This window comes from Macaca nemestrina, chromosome 7 (assembly GCF_043159975.1).
Source record: "Macaca nemestrina isolate mMacNem1 chromosome 7, mMacNem.hap1, whole genome shotgun sequence".
Classification (NCBI taxonomy): Eukaryota; Metazoa; Chordata; class Mammalia; order Primates; family Cercopithecidae; genus Macaca; species Macaca nemestrina.
The window spans coordinates 122,669,218-122,690,436 of record NC_092131.1 but is presented as its reverse complement, the minus strand read 5'-3'; the positions used below and the strand labels follow the sequence as shown (position 1 = coordinate 122,690,436).

The window sequence follows — 21,219 nt, the reverse complement described above, 5'->3', positions numbered from 1 at the left end:
GGCAGAATCCTGGATGCAGTTGGGGAGCAGACGTCCGAAGGTCTGGAGGGAAAACATTCCAAGCAGAAGAATGGCAATGATGATGTGGTTACAGGAGGGTGAGCAAGGCAAGCAGGAGGAAGAAGCAGGGGGCTATGATAAAAAGGGTGAGCTTTATTCTGAGGGCAGTGAGTCGTCTGGGGAAAAGCACATGACCTGACTCATAAGCATATTAAGTTATCAATAAAAAGCAACACTCTTCCAAGTGTTTAGCTACTTACATCTTTCTCACTAACGTGAGTCTCAAGGGGGCTGATGAGGAGGAAACTCTGAGGTACAGATACTCTGAAATAACTAAGGCAGAGCTACTGTTCTACGGAATGAGGCACAGGCTTGAGCCTAGGCATTATTAAGGCAGCAAGAACAGCAGCCTGCCTTCCAATACCCACCTAGTGAGTTAGAGACCTCTCTGAAATTAATAAGGGGAAGGAGGGCTTGGCAGGGGACATCTTTAATACATCAAGTAGAAGGATGCCCAGATAGACGGGAGTACATAATGTTCCTATGCAGTCAAATATACTCTTTCCTTCAGGACTCCATTCTATAATAGATTAGCTTCTTTATCACAGCTCTGGGGAGCTCGCTGCTGTATCTCACTGCATGAGTCAATTCCCTGGAAGAGCCTGTATTTCTAAGCCGGAAAGTTAAAGAAGTGCCTGGATCTCTTGATGGCTAAGGCAGAGATTTGCTCTTAATGCCAATCCCTCTTACTGTTTCACTGGTAATAGGGTAACTGAAAAAAGAAGCATGTTCAAGGACACTGGTGTTTGCATTAAGAAAGCTTTATGTTAAAGTATGAACAGCATTCCCAATAAAACATGAAAAGATTTATATTGTATCTACAAAATTTAAGTCTTTGCTACAATAAATGCTATATTTCTTTTAAACAAGCCTAAAAAGGTAAGGAATGTCATGATCAATCCGTACATTCTCTTTGCAGCATAAGCCTGGAGACTTTGATGTTTAAATTGGACAATCATAGATGTGAATTTCCTGGTCATCTCCAACAGACACAATTTTTGAACCATTTCCATTGTATTTTACTCCCCAGACCTGTAAATTAAAAAAAAAAAAAAAAAAAAGTTCTACAAATGCCTTTATTCTTTATAATATTTATGAAATGAACATCCTTATTTTCTCGTTATTCTGAATCTACAAAAACTGAGATGAGGATATTCTTGTACTTTCTAAATCAGTGAGAATGGAGGCTTTAACCAAGCACCTTCCAGTATTGCTATTTAATTAGCATTCCTGTCCCTTCCCATACTCCAAAAAAACAAAAAAAAAAATCATTTTTAAATACAGTACTAATCAAGATTATCTATAACCCTTTCAAAGAGTCAGAATCCCGAGGTAACCTAGTGCCAGGAAGATGGAAGTCATAAGAGACCAACATTTATGCTTCCAGGAAGAAAGAGGCCCCACAACTACCCCGAGATCACTGCCTATAGGGGAAATCACAAACTGTGCTCCTCAGCTGGCCCCTTGTGTCCACCCCCCACGGTCAATAATTCTCACTCTGTTATGAGTGGCCTATGGAGCCTGCTTGTTCCCAGGAGCTAGACAACATATTACTGTGGACCATAGATTTTTATTTGCTATGTGTTGAATTAACTGATTCACACCTCTTTCCCAGACAGAATTGATGTGGTTGGAGTTTCTCTAGTCAGGAATAACTTCCTGATTATTAGGAGGTGATTTTGGGTGGTAAGCCTGTCACCCTACTCTGATTTTAGTGTTGGGATTGGGCTGCATGATGGCCTTTCACTCCAGCCTCTGAAACAGCACTGCAATGATCCATGCATACAAGGCAACACAGCTAGCCAGGACTTACTCCTTGAGTAAGATGTTTAAATCCAGGAGTGGAATATCAAGATTCAACCCCCTCAATTTTGTTGGAAACAATTTAAGGTGAAAAGTAAAAAGCATGAACAATGTTAGTTAACTTTAAGTTTCATTTCAAAGAGGAGAAATCTATAGGACCATCTAAAAATATTTAAAATGTATTAAAAGCCAATTTTATACTGCCATGGACGTTTTATTTTTTTATGCTTAGTTCCCTAAGACCTTACAGTGTGGTTAGGACCAGCGGCCTTGGCCTCACCTGGGAGCCTGTTAGAAATGCAGAATCCTAGGCCCTGTGCCAGACCTAGTGAAGCAGCATCTGCATTTTAACTAGGTTCCCAGGGGATACAAGCACACATGAAAGACTGAGCAGTATTGCACTAGAACACCTTATTTCACATAGTCACCTTGGCAAAGACAAAGAGGCTTGTGAGAACAGTTTCCTTTTAAAGACTGAAACAAAAGTTATCAATACCACTAAAGCCAAAAAACTTGTAAGAATTTCCAGCTTCTATATTAAAAAAAAAAAAAAAAAAAATCACATCTCTTCTTTGGACAGTTCCAAAAATGACAAGTGATAAGCAATGGAATCTCCTGAAGACGAAGGTCGTTGGTGAACCTGCCATGGCCCAGCAGCCCCCAGGAGAGGGCCCCAGACACCAGCTGCAGCAATTTCCAAAGATGGCATTTAAAGGCTGTGGGGCTAACACAATGTCTTCCGGCCTGTGTGGGGATATGCCTCGTGAGTTGCTAGGCTGACTGCACATCCCAGCCTCTGCACCCCAGACTGTGCACAGGAACTCTGGCTACATGGATGACTGAGCAGACACAGCAGCTCAGGCCCAGGCATCTACTGGTATCTACAGCTCAAGCAACAAGGTTAGGAAAAGAAAACCTCTTTGGTACGATGGTCAAACAGCCCCAGCTATCTAAAGAGGAAATAGTAATGCCATACCTGATCCTGGTGATCAAAGAAAGTGTGAACACACGTCCTGGTTCCAACATCCCAAACTTTTACACTTTTGTCAGACGAACTATTTTAAAAAGTGAACATTAGTATCGGTTTGAAGTTGGAAGGACTTCGACCAAAAATCCTTTGATGACTTACATTCTTCTAACTTCAGACCCCCCAGCCCCCACGCCTCAGTACAGGAAATGGACAGGTATTGCATCATCACTGGGTGGCTTTCCCTCCTCACAGGGTAGCCGTTTTCCTGAAATTCTGATCTGCCTGGCCCTCATTTTAATTGTTCTCCAGGAGTCTCAGACACAGCTACCTATTTCCAGATGGGAGGGAGGCCTGTTAAAACTTCAAAACCAAGGCTCGCAGGAGGCCTCTAAAGCACTGTGCAATGCCTTCAAGTTGTCCATCTCCTGCTTTCCAACTGTCTTGGCCATCCCAGGGCTGACCAACACTGAGATCTATAAACAACATTTTACAAACATTTACATATTTTAAGTTACCATTGGAACACAAGTCTACCTTAGAGTCACTTTGGTAGAAGCCTCAATTTATAATGAAAAAACTAAGAGTTTAACTGTTTAAAAGGATTCCTTGTTGACTTTTGTTCCAGCTAAGGTCAACTAACTTCACTAAGTAAAAATTTTAAGAACTGCAGAAAACAAAGGCTAACTGAATAAAAAAGAGTCAAACATCTTTAAATGTTAAGGCAATCTATACAGGAAGACTGCCCTCATCTCCCCAGCATTTTAGAAACTGCTAAGAATCATTAAGTACCTGGAAACAAAGTGAGTGTCATCAGGACAGAACGCAACGTTCAGCACCCAGGAGGCATGGCCGCTCAGCGTGCCAGCCAAATTGGCATGTTGTCTGAAATGGGAAAGGTTCAAACAAAATTGAGATGTTTATTTCTAGAGTATAATCACCGAAGTAGAAAGTTTATTATTAACTCTGCCCATAAACTGGACCAAATCTGCTATCCTTATAATGACCATGAATACTATATCACAAATTCCCCTTTCAATGAAGTAGCATCATGCATTAGAGACAAATTTTAATAGCAGCATTAACCCATAATGTGTTGATGCTACTAAGAGCCAAGAATAAAATCTTTAACAAGCAAAGAGCTGAAGCTCAAAATGAACAAAGAACTACACTATAGAGGCTTCGCAAGCCAACCCCTAAGATGAGGAAATTGAGAACCAACGGGGCAAGGAAGCCGTCTCAGGAGAAGGGCAGGTTCAGACTCCTGCCTGCACCGGCAGCCTTTCCATATGGAGCCAGTGCTCCCAGTCCAAGGAGAGCGTCAAGATGTATTCATTATGACAGATGCAGCTTGGAGAGACTATTTTAAACCTAATCAAGAACAAGACAGGTCTAATTACAACAGCTATTTTCACTTTTTTAATAAAAATGAAACCCAATCACCTCTGGCAAGAGAACCACCATAAGGCCTAACTGAGGTCTGCAATTTTACCCCTGAACACAGAACCCAGCAGAGTGGAGCAGACCTCAGTTAGGGGCCAGGAGGCAGTCTCAGTGGGATACAGTGGGACCATGGGAGGATAAGAAGTCCTGGGCCTTAGTAAAAAGATCAGTAGTTGCTAGGGGCTCAAGGTGGGAGGAAGGGATGGTCTGGTAGAGCATGGGATTTTCAGGGCAGTGAAACTATTCTGCGTGATACTGTAGTTAGTGGTGACTACACGTCATTATATATTTGTTAAAACTCATGGAATGTACAACACAAAGAGTAAACCCTAATGTAAAATATGGACTTTAATTAATAATAATGCATCAATATTGGGTGAAAAAAACCAGTCTTGGGTCTTGATTCAGTACCACCTCCTTGGGCAAATCACCACCTCAGCTTGGGTTTCTCATGTGCAAAATGGGGACACTCATCTGTGCTGCTACCTCATTGGTTGCCGGGAGGATCACTAAAACAGTGGCAATGGAAATCATAAAGTCACAAATGTAAGGAACTGCTGCATTTATACTGCCTCTGCCACTATCAGGCAAGTACAACTCTACAGAGATATCTTTCCCTCTCGGCTGTAGCACCCTCATTCAGTTCTAATTCCAAAAACTGCAGTTAGAATTCTATGTCTAGCTGATAATCTTTTGCCATAAAAAACTGCATTTTAACCAGAAGTGGCTAGAAGGAGCAGTGTTCCTACTGTGAGGTTTAAACTCGCAAGCAACTATCACAGGCCCCTGAAAGAACACACACGGATGGTCAGGGTTGCAGTACGTGCAGGTGGAGGAGGTCTTGGCACCATGGCTAGGGTCGGAGTGTGATATGTACCTGCAGTGGATTAGAATGCCACGTTCAGGAGCAATGAGCCAGAGGCACGCCTGGCAGGGAGAGCTGACCACAGCACTGAGTCACAGTATCAAGAACACAGATCCAACACATTACAGGGGATACCTCAGTAGGGAATAGGAGTTAGGGCTAAAGATGATGGGGGAAAACAAGAAGACAAGGGGGTCTGCACAGGTTTACAATGATGGCTGTGAATGAAAGAGGATGATTAACTTGCTTCTATACTCATAGTCAAAGGCCAAAACCAAAAACACTCCCATCTAGACCTGTAGCAGGCTTATAAACTGACTGCTCCCTAACTAGGGCAGAGGCATGTCTGCTAGAACAGCCCTACCCTTGAAAATAGATGCTCTAATTTTTTCCTGTCCCCAGGGGCCAGCTACAGCCCATGGCTCCATTTCCTCATCTGTATATTACTTACCTATCCCAAAGAATTTGAAATCAGTAAGCTCACAAAAATCAGGCTGCCTAAGAAAAAGTAGCAAGTATCTGATCCTACCAGGGAACCCATGCACATCCTCCTCCAAGCAGCCCTTGAGGACACACACTAAAAATGGGCGCTGAATGGGGGAGGACCGCCTGGGGAGTCAAGGTGTTCAATGTGACTTGAGCACAGGTCTTTACTAGGGCTGCTCCCTAGGGCTCCTTGTAACAATAAGGGGACAAGACGGACATCAGTAGTAAGGGAGACACCTTGAATCTCGACAGGTAACTTACACATCATAGATCTTGATGTAGCCATCATCTGAAGCAGTGACAAGGAGCTGGGAGTCCGGGGAAAAGGTCAAGGAGCGAATGGGCATGGCATGGCCTGAAATTCATAAAAGCCCTTGTTAATCTGGTGAACCACTGCCTCCTCACTCAGCTTCCCACTGACAATGTCCCTTTTAATGATTACAAGCCACTGAGTTGAAATACCCAGGTGCTTCAGGCAGAAAAGCAAGAGTTCTGACTGGGCCTTTCATCTTAATGTTCTCGAAACATCCACATAACCCCAGTCTCTCCTCCTGGAGCCATTTCTCTTTAGTTCCCTTCCCTGCCCTCAGCATGCATTGCTTTAAAGAACTTCTCTACTACAAATATGGCCACACAAGGAAATATACATTGCTCCTGATTTGTAAGGTTGAACAAATTAAGATGTTATTTCCCTATCAAATCCTTTATTACAGTGTAAAGGATAAACTATAGCAATGTGAGGAGGTAATAAAGTCACTTGATTAGAATTCAAAACCGCACGAAAGTATGTGTAATAAGGTCTCCCTCCAATCTACCCCTGTTCTTTAGCTACCCAGTCCTCCTTTCCAGAGGCCACCAGTGTGGACAGTGGGCACGATACTTTCATCCACCTTCAAATTATCAACAAAAAGTTGTTTTCAATCACAAAGTTCGTCAGAATCCAAAATGACAGAAATGAGACATTCATATAGCAAATAAATATTAACACACACACATATATATAATGTGATAGATTATGATATAATCAATAAAAAGTAAGTCTGTTCACCCAAACAAGCATTTAACACTGTTACAAGAATTAGTATGTCTAGGTTAAAACTACAGTGACAGGCCAGGTATGGTGGCTCATGTCTGTAATCCCAGCATTTTGGGAGGCCAAAGCGGGATGATCTTTTGAAGCCAGGAGTTGGAGACCAGTCTGGGAAACATAACAAGACCCCATCTCCTCAAAAAATTTAAAAACTAGTCAGACAGCATGGTGTGCACCTGTAGTCCCAGCTACCCAGGAGGCTGAGGTGGGACGACCCCTTGAGCCCAGGAGTTCAAGGCTACAGTGAGCTATGATCACACCAATGCACTCTGGTCTGGGAGCAAGACCCTGTCTCTAAAAGGAAAAACAAAAAAACAAACCTATAGTGACAAGAGTAAAACCTGGAGGCATTTCAGTTTTCCAACTGAGATTGATATTTTGTAAATCTAATGCCCGTTTGCCATTTAATGGCATTTTAATGAAAGAATAATTCTTCTTTTGTGATTTGATAACCAAGTTTATAAAAATAAGATGATGATATATACCTTCCAGCGTATGCAGAAGTTTTCCAGTTGCAATATCAAAAATATTGATGATTCCATCTATGGCTCCACTGGCTAGGTATTTCCCATCAGGACTCTGTTCAGAGAACATATGGAAAAATTAGCACTTTCAGACCCCATGTTGTTAAGCTATCCCTACCAAACTCAAGCAAACCTCCGGCTGTCTACAGGTCTAACCAGCAACCTGGCAAACCACACCAGTGAGATAGCAGCTGCCTGACCAGACCAAGGCAGAATCTGTGCCAAGGACTGCAACAGGCTGGAAGGGCAAACTGAAAGAATCAGAAGGAGAAAAGAGAGCAATGTTTCCTTACATATGCAATACTAAGAATGAATTTTCCTCTTGTGTCCAAAGAATACTCCTTTTTCCCACTTTCCACACCAAAAATGTTCACTTTCCCGACATGAGTTCCTGTGGCCAGATACTGGGAATCAGGAGAAAAGGCCAAAGTCCAGGCATCCACTGAACAGAAAAAAGAAGGACAAAAATACAGTGTGAAAAGATTTGGCCTTAATTTTAAAAACTAAAGTTTTACCAAAAGACACATCTTTTTAAATTGGAGTAGCAGTGTCCTGATTCAGAAAATTATGTTGTAAAGATGCTAATTCTTTATCAAGTTTAGATTTAGTTTAAGGGTTTCTTAATTTTTTAATAAGAATAGGACAACATTAAGTGTTAGCAAGGATGTGGAGAAACCAGAACCTTCATACACTGGTGGGAATGTAAAATGGCACAGCCACTTTGAAAACCAGTTTGACAGTTTAAGTGAAAACAAACACCATAATATCCAGTAATTCTACTCCTAATGAAAACATATGTCCACACAAAGACTGGTACACTCATGGTCTTCGCTTCCTCCTACTTTCTCACTTCTCCATGACTGGGGATTGTCTCTCTTCTTTTTTTCTCTTCCTTTGTGGTGGTTCAGATTCTCCATGCATATTTTCAAGATAGGTAGAAACTAAGTGTTCATTTTCCCCACATTCATCAGACCCAAACTCATCTGAGGAGTTTTACCTTCAGATGAATTTAGCTGCTCTTCAGCTGTCAATAGCAATGCTTGCTTTTGTTACTGGACCAAATAACTGTTGGCTGTTTAATGGCCTTGTCTAGTTTTATGCAGAGTCCTATCCAAAAAGAAAATAAACCCAACTTTCAGACTCCATTCTTCTATCTTTTTTTTTTTTTTTTTGGAGATTGAGTCTCGCTCTGTCACCCAGGCCAGAATGCGGTGGTATAATCTTGAGTTCAAGCTATTCTCCTGCCTCAGCTTCCCGAGTAGCTGGGACTACAGGTGCACACGACCACGTCCAGATGTCCAGCTAATTTTTTGTATGTTTTAGTAGAAATGGGGTTTCACCATGTTGGCCAGGCTGATCTTGAATTCCTGATCTCAAGTGATCCACCCGCCTCAGCCCCTCAAAGTGCTGGGATTACAGGTATGAGCCACCACCACCACGCCTGGCCTCTTCTGTCTTTTTCATTCATAACAGTAACTTTTAAAACCTTGCCACACTTGGACAACACCCAGTAAAAAGTACTGTTTATCAGGGAAAGTGAGCTGGATACATACGCCATCCTTTTACTTGGAACCAATCCAGCAATGATTTCTTCAGCTGCCTCGTGCCCAGGGCTGCAACCAGCATGCAATGACACCAGCATTATGACCCCTAGGAAAGCTTAGGTGCCCAAGATGAAAAGGTAGAAACAGTTCTGCCTCTTCCTCTTTTCTTAAGACCATACTTATATATTAGAGTTTTAATGGACTTTGCAGGATAGTTTGGGGACCCAAGTCCTCTGTAAGTAACGTAAGCAGAGTAAGGGCACATGTAAAGACAACCATCTGGGGAGTCAGGGTGCGTCTGGGTAGCTTTTTCCAAGTATATATCCCACCGCACGTACTCCGAACACTATGATTCAGTGGATCCAAAATATGGACTGGGTATGCATATTCTTAAAAGAGCTCCAGTGGTAAGAATTACAGACAAGAAATATTGCTTCTGAGGGAAAATGCACTCAGTTTCCAGACAACCCAGCCTCTTTAAAAACTCTGGAACCATCATTATTTCCAATACAGGAAAAGCCTAGAGTGGCTACTGAGCATAACTCGTGGGAGGTGAATCCATCCAGGGCATCAATCAGGGAACTGTGTTCATGGAACACCTAAGCAGCTCTTCTATCATCAACCCACAAAGGGGTGTGCCACAGAATGCCAGGCTATTCGCACCCTCTAGTGGTTACCACCCGTTCTGGCACACCAAGTTCTGCTGGGGAAAGTTGTGCAGCCATTTATAAGTAAATGTGAAGCTCAAAAGAATCCTGAAATGTCCTCTGTGCTCCACATTAGTCAGCCTATGACATCATTGACTTCCGTCATCTCAGATGATGTTTACCAAGGCTGATGGACAAGATTATGGACAGTACTTAAAACAAAAAAATCGATGTTTCTTAAAAGTTTCATATGTATCACATACCAGGAATCACACCCTTTAATCAAAATGAGTAGAGATGACCATGATACACATCTATAAGGACCCCATGCTTTACATTCTAGGCTTCCATAAGGCAGTGAATGAATCAGCTCAGAATATGGTAAATAGAGAACCTCTGGAAAACACAAAATACAGGTCAACAACCCCAAACCAGCAGTTCTGAAATCCAAAAAGCTCTGGAAACTACTAGCTTTTTCCACAGGTTTACTACCAAAATTCATTTGGCAGCAAAATCTAAGCTGAATTGACACAGGGCTATTTATAGCCTTTATTTATCTCACTTAGTGTAAATACTCACGTTTAGTTGCAGACTGTTTCATTAGAGTGCTGTTTCCAGCCCCACTGAAGGTATTATGTGAAATACAGTTCATGCACCCATTATCATCCCTCTCAAAACCAAAAAATTCTGAGCTATAAAATACATCTATCCCTAAAGATTTTGGAAAAGAAATCATGAGCCTCCATTATCTCCCCTACAAGTAAAACTCTTACCAGGTCCTGCATCTATGGACTTTATCTGTTTGCCATTTTCCAAGTCCCAAAGACGAATATGAGCATCAAGAGAGCTGGATGCAGCAATGGGCAGGGTGTGGCTGATGTCCACAGACACCACTCCCAGCTGATGTCCCTCCAGACTCCACTGTAGGTCCAGCCTCTCATCACGCCTTCAACAGGGGACAGAGAAATGGATTTCTTCACACAGAACACACTTTACCTGGCATCTGAAATTCTGGGTCCCTGTGACTATGCAATACCAATGGTCTATGAAATACAGAATCAGAGAAGAGTTAATGAGCTACAGAACACCAAATGCTGCCAGGTTTTCAATGTAGGACTTTAAGATTTTTTTTTAAACTTTAGGGCTTTAATACAGAGTAACAGGAAAACAAGTGGGAAAAAGAAGCTGCTGTTTTATACCACCAGATTGCTATAGATTTCTTGCCTAGAAAAAAGTATTTCCCAGACTGCAACTGGCGAGTTCAGAAGCAAAACCTCAGCCCCCAATTTTCCAAGGCTGTATGTTAGGGGAGAGGTACTCACCATTTCCAGACCTTCACCAGGTCATCCAGGGAGCCTGTGACCACTGTCTCAGAGTTTTCCTTCTTGTTTGTCCCCCAAGCAACTGACCAAATGGCATCATCATGGGCTAGAATGGAAAGTAAAGTCTTCTTGCATATGACTTAATGAAGCTGAAATACTGTTCAACAATTGTAAGGTAACGTTTATTTGTATTTGCTTTACTATTTTACAAAGTGCTTTCCTATACAGCTTTTATTGAAATTTTGGGGCCACATATGAAAATTGGAGGTTCTGAAGAAGCTACTTGCCCTAAATCTCATGCTTACCAGATGGGATGGTAGTACTTTGGACTCTAAATCCAGTGCCCTTTCTTTTAGCATGCTATCTGGTATATAGGAGTCTACAATGGCTATCACTTGGCTAAAACAAGTAAAACCAGTGGGAAAGACCCCCTCCTACCAAGAAAAGACCTAAACCCAGTAACAGATACTCCGTAAAGATCTTTGGAAACGAGTAGGCAGTTCAATTCTAAACAGTATAGATCTAAAAGAAAATACCTAATATAGCCTCCATATATTAAGTTGCCTTTCCCCACAAGTATCTTTATTATGGTTAATGGGCCAATTATTACAACAATCCTAAGAAGTGGGTACTATTAATATCCTCATTTTATAGACAAGGAATGAGAGGTGCTAGCATTCAAATCCAATCTCTATTAATTAAAGTCTACCTTAAATCTAAGTCTGTAAGCTGCAGGTTTGGTAGGCCACACCGTTGTATGTGCAGACCTGGTGTGGATGTAAAAATGTGCAAAGTGCACATGGAGGCTTTACCCCTGCCTGGCAACAATTCTCCAGTGATACCTTCCCAAAATATGAATATAAAGGCATTAAACTCTGTAAACAGCTGTGCATTACAGACAGAGTTGTGGCTTCTATTTCAAACCCCACCTAACTCAAGCCTGCTAACTTGCCACCTGGATGACAATAGCTACATATAAGGTAGTTGACTGGCATGCCCAATTAGCCTACTAGTTACTTACACTAGCTAACCTGGATGATGCTGTTGGCTTAAATGTCAAACTACCTACATGTCACTACTTAGAGAGGAAGAGCTTTGATTAGGCATTCCACAAATTCCTTAGGCCTTCCTAAACTCATCGAGGCTATAGTGAAGAAATGAGATGGGTGAGTAGCCCATGTACAGACATGACTCCTTTTTGGGTACAAAGCTCTGGACCACTGGTTAGCTACAATCCCAGCCCACTCTGACCTGCGGCCTGCTCTCCCATCCCTGCCACTGCCACTGCTGCACAGCTCCCAGCCCTCCCCATGCACTCAGTGGCCTCAAAAGAAATTCATCTCACTATTATAGGCATCACTTTCATTAAGGGCCAAAGCAAGTTCTGAGTTCAGAAAAAGGCTCACGTTCACCTCCCTGGATGAGCCGGCATTAACAGAGTTTTGAGGCTCAAAGCATTTCCTTCTCCCACCTCGCCAGCTGGGAAGCTCGGTCATGTCTTCCTCAGGTGGGAAAATTTTCCTCAGCCTGGAAGCCTCCAACCTATCATGATGACTGCTTTTTTTTTTTAGTTGGTTGTTCAGGTTTTTGTTGTTGTTGTTTGTTTTTTAAGAGTATTTGTTTTCAGCTGCCAATTCTTCCGCAAAGTGAGTATACTTGAAAACTGCATGTCTGGTCAGCATGACAAAAGTCTTAAAGAAACCAGGGACAACAGTTTTTTTCACAGATGAATTGCTTAAACAGGCAGGCTACTTACCTTGCTCTTGTTTGAAGAGAATACCATACTAAAAAAAGAACAGAAGCCACATTAAACCCATGGTCAGATTTCAGATGTCTCATATTGCCTCCAGAAAGCACTCCTCCCCAAGTAGATAGAGTCACTACAGTGTTAGTTACTTCCTCTGCTGTCAACCTGGCCGTCCTACAAGCTCCTTGATCCCCACTTATGCAAGATTTGTACAGTCCTATCAGAAAAAAAGTATTAAAAAAACTGACACTCTCTCCCTCTTCCTACTACCCACACTCACCCAACAAGAGACCAATAAATTATGTTTTCTTTTTCTGTTCTGCTCACCAAGGAAGCTCAGAGTCCAGTTCGCAGCTTAAATTTTGCAGCTGCATAAGGGCACACAGCATGCATAACAGTCTATTAACTTTGTCCCTAATCTTATTACAAAGATCTGTTTCTCCTGTTCTATCTTCTATTCTGATCTTGCTGTTTTTTTCTTTTGTACAACATCTTTTAAGCTTCTTCTATTACTCACTAAACTGTGGTAAAGACTTAGAGGAACCAGTCCTCCTCTTAGTATTTGCATTTTACTAGTCCCACCTAACACTGTGGTAACTAGGCGACTAGGTACCCAGGGTCATCGAGCTCTTTAGGAGCAGGGCAAGAATAAGATGCTACTTTCTTGACTACACATCCAGAAAACCTACTGGACTTGAACTTGGCAAAGAGACCAACTGATGTTCTTCCCTTCAACACGGGCCTTACCTGGTTGGTCATTTCCTTAACCAAGGATCAAGGGCAAAAGGCCAGACAGTTCTGTGGAAACAACACCAGGATTTCAGTGAGGGGTGTCATCAGGATAGAAGGGCACACAGGAAGTTCCCCTTGACCAAGAATATAAGGCAACTCCTTATTATGAAGTTGTTCTGACACCCTTCTATGGATCAGTCCCTGGAACCTCCTTCACACTCCCTACCAGGTGGTATGGTCTTTTTTCTTCCTCTGAACCTAGGGACTCAACTAACAGCTAACGCCATCCCATGGTTTCTTCACCTCAAGTGTGACTACAGAGAGTAACCAGTCTCTGTCCTTTGCTGCTTTTTAGAGAGAAGAAAACCACTTCTCCTTTTAATATTAAATATTATTTATTAAAAACAAACAAGGGGAAATCCAAAGATGGTAAAGTTCTTATGTTACACGCAAAGGTCTCAACCAAAAATGCCTTTAAGAGCCAATAGTCAGGTAAATAAGGGCAGAGGCTGGAGGGAGACACGGTGTCAAGAGATTGAGACCATCCTGGCCAACATGGTGAAACCATGACTCTACTAAAAATACAAAAATTAGCTGGGCGTAGTGGCGCGCACCTGTAGTACCAGCTACTTGGGAGGCTGAGGCAGGAAAATCACTTGAACCTAGGAGGCGGAGGTTGCAGTGAGCCAAGATCGTGCTACTGCACTCCAGCCTGGGTGACAGAGCGAGACTCCGTTTCAAAAAAAAAAAAAAAAAAAAAAAAAAAAAGCCGGGCACGGTGGCTCACGTTTGTAATCCCAGCACTTTGGGAGGCCAAGGTGGGCGGATCACGAGGTCAGGAAATCAAGACCGTCCTGGCTAACACAGTGAAACCCCATCTCTACTAAAAATACAGAAGAAAAAAAAAAAATTAGCCGGGCGTGGTAGTGGGCGCCTATAGTCCCAGCTACTCGGGAGGCTGAGGCAGGAGAATGGCGTGAACCCAGGAGGTGGAGCTTGCAGTGAGCCAAGATTGCGCCACTGCACTCCAGCCTGGGTGACACAGCAAGACTCTGTCTCAAAAAAAAAAAAAAAAAAAGATCTAATTTCTCAGGCTACATTAAGGGCTAATGGTTCTTATTTCTTTGTGTGTGCCATAGACCCCCTTTAGTGGCCTTTTCTTTCTTTTTTTCAAGATAGGGTCTCGCTCCATCATCCAGACTGGAGTGCAGTGGTGCAATCATGGCTCATTGCAGCTTCAACCTCCCAGGCCAAGTCTTCTCCCACCTCAGCCCCTTGAGTGGCTGGGACTACAGGTGCATGCCATGCCTGGATATTTTAATTTTTTATAGAGATGGGGGTCTCCCTATGTTGTCTAGGCTGGTCTTGAACTCCTGGGCTCAAGCGATCCTCCTGTCTGGGCCTCCCAAAGTGCTGGGATTACAGGTGTGAGCCACCAGACTCTGGCTCAGGATGTCTTTACAGAAAATACACAGGTTTAGAAATGAAACCAATTACAGTAGGTTCTCATTATTCACAACAATTATGTTCTAAGAAGTTGCTACAGGCCGGGCGCGGTGGCTCAAGCCTGTAATCCCAGCACTTTGGGAGGCCGAGACGGGCAGATCACGAGGTCAGGAGTTCGAGACCATCCTGGCTAACACGGTGAAACCCCGTCTCTACTAAAAAATACAAAAAACTAGCCGGGCGAGGTGGCGGGCGCCTGTAGTCCCGGCTACTCGGGAGGCTGAGGCAGGAGAATGGCGTAAAAACCCGAGAGGCAGAGCTTGCAGTGAGCTGAGATCCGGCCACTGCACTCCAGCCTGGGCGACACAGCGAGACTCCGTCTCAAAAAAAAAAAAAAAAAAAAAAAAAGAAGTTGCTACAAACACTAAATATCCAATAGAGAACCACTGTTCCTTGGGAAACCGGTTCCTGAAAGCCTCTGGGCACATTCTTGTCAACCAATAAATATATAATCATGTTTTATGTGTGTTTATGTTTAAAGGCACTTACTGAATATACATTAGTAATTCATTAATATTGAACTCATACCTAAGCAAAGCTTACCTAACACACATATTTTCTCCTTAAGACAAATCACAGACTTCTTGCATTTAGAAACACTTCAGCACAATGCTTGGGGGCTATCTCAAACAGTGGAATCACCAACAAAAAGCACAGAGAAAAACGTAGCACCAAAGACTGCAAAAATGACATTTGCTTACAATATGAGAGCTGACAACAAACAAGGCAGTGTCACCTTGTTTGACTTCAGCTGAGAACATGCGCATCAAGCGACTAAAATTTTTATGTGAAAAAAAGTCATGTCTTCCAAAGACCACAAAAGCATTTTAAGTATTAATGTGGGGGCTACAGATAAATTTTAGTGAGTAGGTGAATTCATAAATACAGAATCCACAAATAATGAGGATAGACTATATACTAAAATTTTATTAAAATACAAAAACATATGTGCTTCTTTATTGGCTCATTATATATGCAATCTAGAAGCAAATTTAATAACTACCCTAATTTCAAAGTTGTAAATGAGCTTACACAATACCGTGATATGAAAATATCTGTAATTTATATTCATAACAAAGTCACACTGCTAATAATGTGATTTACTGCCTACATTCATAGTGGAAGAAAATGCTAAATTTCAGTTGGAGGTTAGGAAACAAAGATGCAATTTTTCCTCTCATCCAAGTTCACGGCCCTCGCAGTTCTACCCACTGTCAGTTTAAGGGACCATACAGTTAAGGCATCCAGGTTCAGGTTACTTTCTTTAAATCTGCCAGCCCAAAAAGCTGCCGAAGGTTTTCCAAAAACAGAAAATCAAACAAACAATTTATAACTAATCCTTGCCTATGAAGATCTCAAATTGGTAATGTTTTGTTTTGGTTTTGTAAAGACAAGGTCTTATTATGTTGCCCAGGCTGGTATCGAACTCCTGGCCTCAAGCTATCCTCTTGTCTTGGCCTTCCAAAGTGCTGGGATTACAGACAGATTGGTAGTGTTTTATTCATTTGTGACCCATGAACAGGGTTCTTTCTGCCCAGGGTAGGAAAGACAGGAAAGCGCTCGAGCCAGTTTGGCTAATGGGAATGGTATTCAACCTCTGCTTGAGCACAGCCTTCTGCCGGCTGAAGCACAGGCTTGTCCTCTTCCCTGTCATTCTGGGCCTCACATTTGGCAATGGATAGAAACAAAAAAAGAAGTAAGGCTTGCGGTAAGTCAACCTCCAAAAACCCGGGTTCCAAAAGACAAGGGTATGATTCTATCAATGAGTGCACATTTGAGGATGTACAATGAATCCGGTCCTATTTTAAGTAACGCACAAAGATTAGCTCACTGAAACCTCATAACCCCATTTACTAGGTACAGTAGTTCTTTAGCTGAGGTTTTGATTTCCACAGTTCCAGAGGTCAACCATAGTCCAAAAATAGGTGAGTAGTGTGCAGTAAGATATTTTGAGAGAGACCACATTCACATACATTTTATTACACTGTTATAATTCTATTTTATTATTGTTGTTAATCTCTTACTGTGCCTAATTTACGAATTAAACTAAGTAATCATAGGTATGTATGTGTAACCTGTATGAGAAAAAACACAGTATAGATGCTTCTCAACTTACAATGGGGCTACTTCCCAATAAACCTATGTAAAGTTGAAAAATTTTACATAGGTAAACCACGGTAAGTGGTCAGGGTCCACGGTAAGTCAGTCAGGGTCCTTCACTATCCAAGATTTCAAACATCCACTGGAACGTACACCTCGCACTATTTTCTTATTATCAGTTCCACTTTTCTAATAAGAAAATGGAAGCTTAGAAGCGGTTAAGGAAGCCCCCAAGGGACACTATAAGGTGGATACAATCTATAGTATATGCTACCAAGATACACTACCTCTTACTTCAGGGTCTTATGAAGGTCAGAGCTAAGAGACTTTACACCTTAGCCCTCTCCTGCCATCTTCTCTCTTTGGGAAACTTTTCCCTAATTTTCCCAGGCAGAATTCATCACTGGCTCAGTGTTTCCAAGGAACACTACAGATGCCTCGATGAAACTACTCAGGCAAGTCAACAGCCCACAGTATTGCACGGTACTTGGCGTAAAGCGAACCCAGCCTCTGTCTGTACCCGTCCAGTGATGTCTGTATCTGTCCAGCACGCTACCTAAGAAGACAAGGGTGGCCCACTACTGGAAAACTTCGGTTAATACCGTCCTCCCACCTACGGATAACTGATCTCCTCCGCAGAGAAACCAGCCCTAATCTCGGTGCTGCCCAGAACATCCTCAGGACGCAAAAGGAGGCCACCACCTACGGGCCTCCCCCTCTCCCCTCAGGCCCCGTACACCGAGGGACAGCCAGGGCAAATGGAGTCACGAAAGCCACCCTCAGGTCCCAGGGCCTGCAGCATCCCTGAACGGACCTGCTTACAGGCAGCGTCGGGCCCAACCTCGCTCACCCGCCCTCTGGCCTGGACCGTCAACTGCCCTAATGACAGCCATCGCCAACGGCCCTGCGCTCCAACTCACCACTGCACTGCCAGCCTGCACGTCGGAAGCCGGGCTCAGCGCGACTGCGACGCGCAAAGATGAGCTAACGAGGGGGCGGGGCATTACGCCGGCCCCGCCCCCACGGCGCGGAGCACGCCGCAGCGCCCCCTGCCGTCGCTACGCCGGGTGCGGGGCAGATGCCGAGGGCGAGTGGGCGGAGAGAGGAGGGAGGAAGCCACGCCCTGCTTCCAGAGGCGTGGTAGCTGGAAATTTGCTCCCGGAAGCGCGGACGTTTAGCTTCCGGCAACTGCAGGTTTAGGGGCTTGTGTTGCAATTTCATTGCAAAATAAATTTGTTGCTAAAATAAATTCAGTGAAATCGAGCTTTGTCTTTCAAACTGCTAGTCATGACCCATTAGCGTGACAGATATCAGTTTAATAGGTTGTCACTGGCATTTTTTTTTTTGGAGGGCCAGGCAGAGTGGCTCACGCCTGTAATCCCAGCACTTTGGGAGCCGAGGTGAGAGGATCGCTTGAGCTCCTGATTTCCAGACCAGCTTGGGCAACATAGCGAGAGACCTCGTGTCCACTAAAATTCCAAAAAATTAGCACATGCCTGTAGTTCCAGTTACTTGGGAGGCTGAGGCAGGAGGATCCCTTAAACCCTGGAGGTTGAGGCTACATTGAGCCGTGATCACACCACTGCACTCCAGCCTGGGGGGTAGAGCTAGACCTCGTCTCAAAAAAAGAAAAAAAAAAAAAAACAGATGGGGCTGGGTGTGGTGGTTCATGCCTGTAATCCCAGGATTTTGGGAGTCGGAGGTGGGTGGATCACTTGAGGTCAGGAGTTTGAAACCAACCTGGCCAACGTGGTGAAACCCCATCTCAAGTGAAAAAACAGAAACAAAAACAAAATTAGCCGGGTGTGGTGGCACATGCCTGTAGTCCCAGCTACTTGGGAGGCTGAGGCAGGAGAATCGCTTGAACCCGGGAGGCAGAAGTTGCAGTGAGCCTAGATCACACGACTGCACTCCAGCCTGGGCAAAAGAGTGAGACTCTGTCTTGAACAGCAACAACAAAAAAAGAGATGGGAAGAGGCTCATGCCCCATTTTCGAGGCCGCCCTGTGGCTCAGATGTGGTGGCTCACTCCTGCAATCCCAGCACTTAGGGAGACCAAGGTGGGAGGATTGCTTCTGGCCATGATTTCAAGACCAGTATGGGCAACATGGTGAGACCCAATCTCTACAAAAATTTTAAAATTGCAGACGCAGTGGTGTGCACTTGTAGACCTAGCTACTCGGGAGGCAGGGGTAAGGATCACTTGAGCCCAGGAGTTTGAGACTGCCCTATGATTGGGCCACTGCACTCTAGCCTGGGTAACAGAGTGAGACCCTGGTTCTAAAAAATATTTTTCAAAAAAACTAGTTTTAAAGTTCAAAAATATAAATATAAAGAGAGATGGAGGACTATTAGACCACTTACAAATAGGTGAAGTTCATCTTTAGGGGCTTTTTTTTCTTTTAAGACAGAGTCTCGCTGTGTTGCCGAGGCTGGAGTGCAGTGGTGCAATCTCGGCTCACTGCAACCTCTGCCTCCTGGGTTCAAGTGATTCTCCTGCCTCAGCCTCCCCAGTAGCTGGGATTACAGGCACGCACCACCATTTTTACAGGCACGCACGCCCGGCTAATTTTTTGTTTGTAGTAGAGACGGGGTTTCACCATGTTGGCTAGGCTGGTCTCAAAGTCCTGACCTCAGGTGCTCCACCCCCTCGGCCTCCCAAATTGCTGGGATTACAGGCGTAAGCCACTGCGCCTGGCCATCTTTAGGGGCTTTTTGAGGAGGCTGTGTGTGAACAGAAATTGGCAAATACACCACATCTCCCAGGACCTATTCTCTTGTCCTCAGTAATCTCACATTAACACAAAAGAGAAGACATCCTGCAACTCTTCTGTTGTGCACGTGACTTCCCTGCATGCCAGCATCCTTAACGCTCAAGTTCACATGTTTCGAAGTGATATGACTAATTTTTCTCACTCACATTGACTGGAGAGCTATTTCTCTCCTTCCCAGCTCTGTGACATCTCTGTCCACAGAAATTTCGTCTGGTCCAGGTGGACCCTCTGCATGTCACTGGCTTAGAAAGTTTGGGTCAAAGTGAGCAGACTTCAAGACTGAATTGTCAAAATTCTTTTGTGGCATCTCCTATAAGTCAAGATATCCTTGTAACCGTTTTGGATCTATTGGACCAGGGGGCAGGCATGTGCCCCTGAAGCTAAGGAAGAATGTACAAATTATATCATGAAGCCAGTGAGATGATTTTCAAACGTAGAGAATTTCCTTTAGATTGACTTAAGTGCTGACTGGTGTTCTGGCACATTCCACAGAGCTAAATACACAGAAACTGACCCTGCATTGGCTGCAATGTGGGTTCCCGAAGTGCGGGAAGGAATTAACATTAGTACTACAAAGCAATGGCTTTTAGCAGTTAAATGAGTGATCTGCCGCCTTCCGGTATAACCAGTTGCCTTGGTTTTGGCCAATCCGCTGCTTTGTTTTTTGTTGGTGACATTTACGGGTTTTTGTGGGTTTTGGAAATAGATTATTATGTAACTTCTCCCACACCAAGATAATTGGGCTATCTTCACTCTAACTTTTAGCTTTTGAATATGAAGAAGTATTTTTGAAAGACTCCCACTTTAAGAATGGTGAAATTTTGGCTGTCAAAAGTGCTCACAACTGTGTGACTAAGTGAATTTTAATTTGTGTGATCTGGGGTTATGTGAGGTTTTTTTCTTTTCTACACATTAACTATAAATACCACACCTTCAAATTATTCTAAAAGCACACTGATCACATTTATGCCTTTTAACTTAAAATTTAATTAAAATTTAAAATTAAAAAAGCATAAATGTGATCAGCGTGCTTGTAGAATAATTAAGCCAAATACTAAGACTTTCCATTTCTGTTTATTTGCTCCCAAATCTGCTACTATTAATTTTCAATTGAAGCAAGTTGTTTTGGATAAAAATTCAATTAATCGTCTCAAAAAAGAGAAATGGAATACATTAAGAAAAAAGTAGAATAGAAGATATAAGAGTACCTCATACATAGTAAAGTTACATCATGTTTTATAAAAACTGTTTCACCCATGAGGTTACTGGGTCACAAATGAAAATCCATTTCTTGCTAGGAGTCATGACCAAACACTTTGAAAATCATAGTACTAAAGACTTTCTAGCTTTATAATTCTATAATTATGAAAAGAACTCCAAACCATTCATTCAAAAAGGATGTAATAAGTACCTACTTTCACCCCATCCCCCCCAGAGGGCCAGGCATATGGGATCACTGGCATGACCTTAGCACTGGGACTATAAAGCTAGAATAATTGGCCTTTTTTAAACTGTGGATGTCTCAGGCATCTGATGAAGTCTATGAATCCTGTCTCAGAACAATGGGGTTTTTTCTTTTGGAAGAAAAAATTTTAATTGCTATTGCAAAA

At 43.0% G+C, this 21,219-nt stretch overlaps 1 protein-coding gene across 3 annotated transcripts; it reads right to left on the bottom strand.

Annotated features, from left to right (window-relative positions):
• Positions 1-805: 805 nt before the first annotated feature.
• On the bottom strand, positions 806-17,854 carry SKIC8 (SKI8 subunit of superkiller complex). 3 transcript variants are annotated; one of them, XM_011760605.2, is made up of 11 exons: positions 17,757-17,854; positions 13,246-13,296; positions 12,508-12,535; positions 10,752-10,857; positions 10,203-10,375; positions 7,532-7,680; positions 7,200-7,293; positions 5,886-5,979; positions 3,623-3,715; positions 2,840-2,918; positions 806-1,092 (listed from the first exon to the last, which is right to left on the bottom strand). In XM_011760605.2, exons 2-11 carry the CDS (start codon positions 13,255-13,257, stop codon positions 1,003-1,005), a joined length of 918 nt encoding a protein of 305 aa, XP_011758907.1. In that variant the 5' UTR covers positions 13,258-13,296; positions 17,757-17,854; the 3' UTR covers positions 806-1,002. The 3 variants fall into 3 exon arrangements, with proteins under 3 accessions (XP_011758907.1, XP_011758906.1, XP_011758909.1); XM_011760604.3 differs by having other exon boundaries at positions 10,752-10,876; positions 17,757-17,852; XM_011760607.3 differs by having other exon boundaries at positions 17,651-17,805.
• Between the last annotated feature and the right edge of the window lie 3,365 nt (positions 17,855-21,219).

Excerpts from the sequence above, each read along its gene's own strand:
- SKIC8 (XM_011760604.3), bottom strand. The coding sequence starts at position 12,534 with ATGGTATTCTCTTCAAACAAGAGCAAG. Across the intron at positions 3,716-5,885 it reads TACATCAAGATCTATGATGT|ACAACATGCCAATTTGGCTG; the intron begins GTAAGTTACCTG and ends TTCCCATTTCAG. Across the intron at positions 2,919-3,622 it reads GACACTCACTTTGTTTCCAG|TTCGTCTGACAAAAGTGTAA; the intron begins GTACTTAATGAT and ends TTTTTAAAATAG.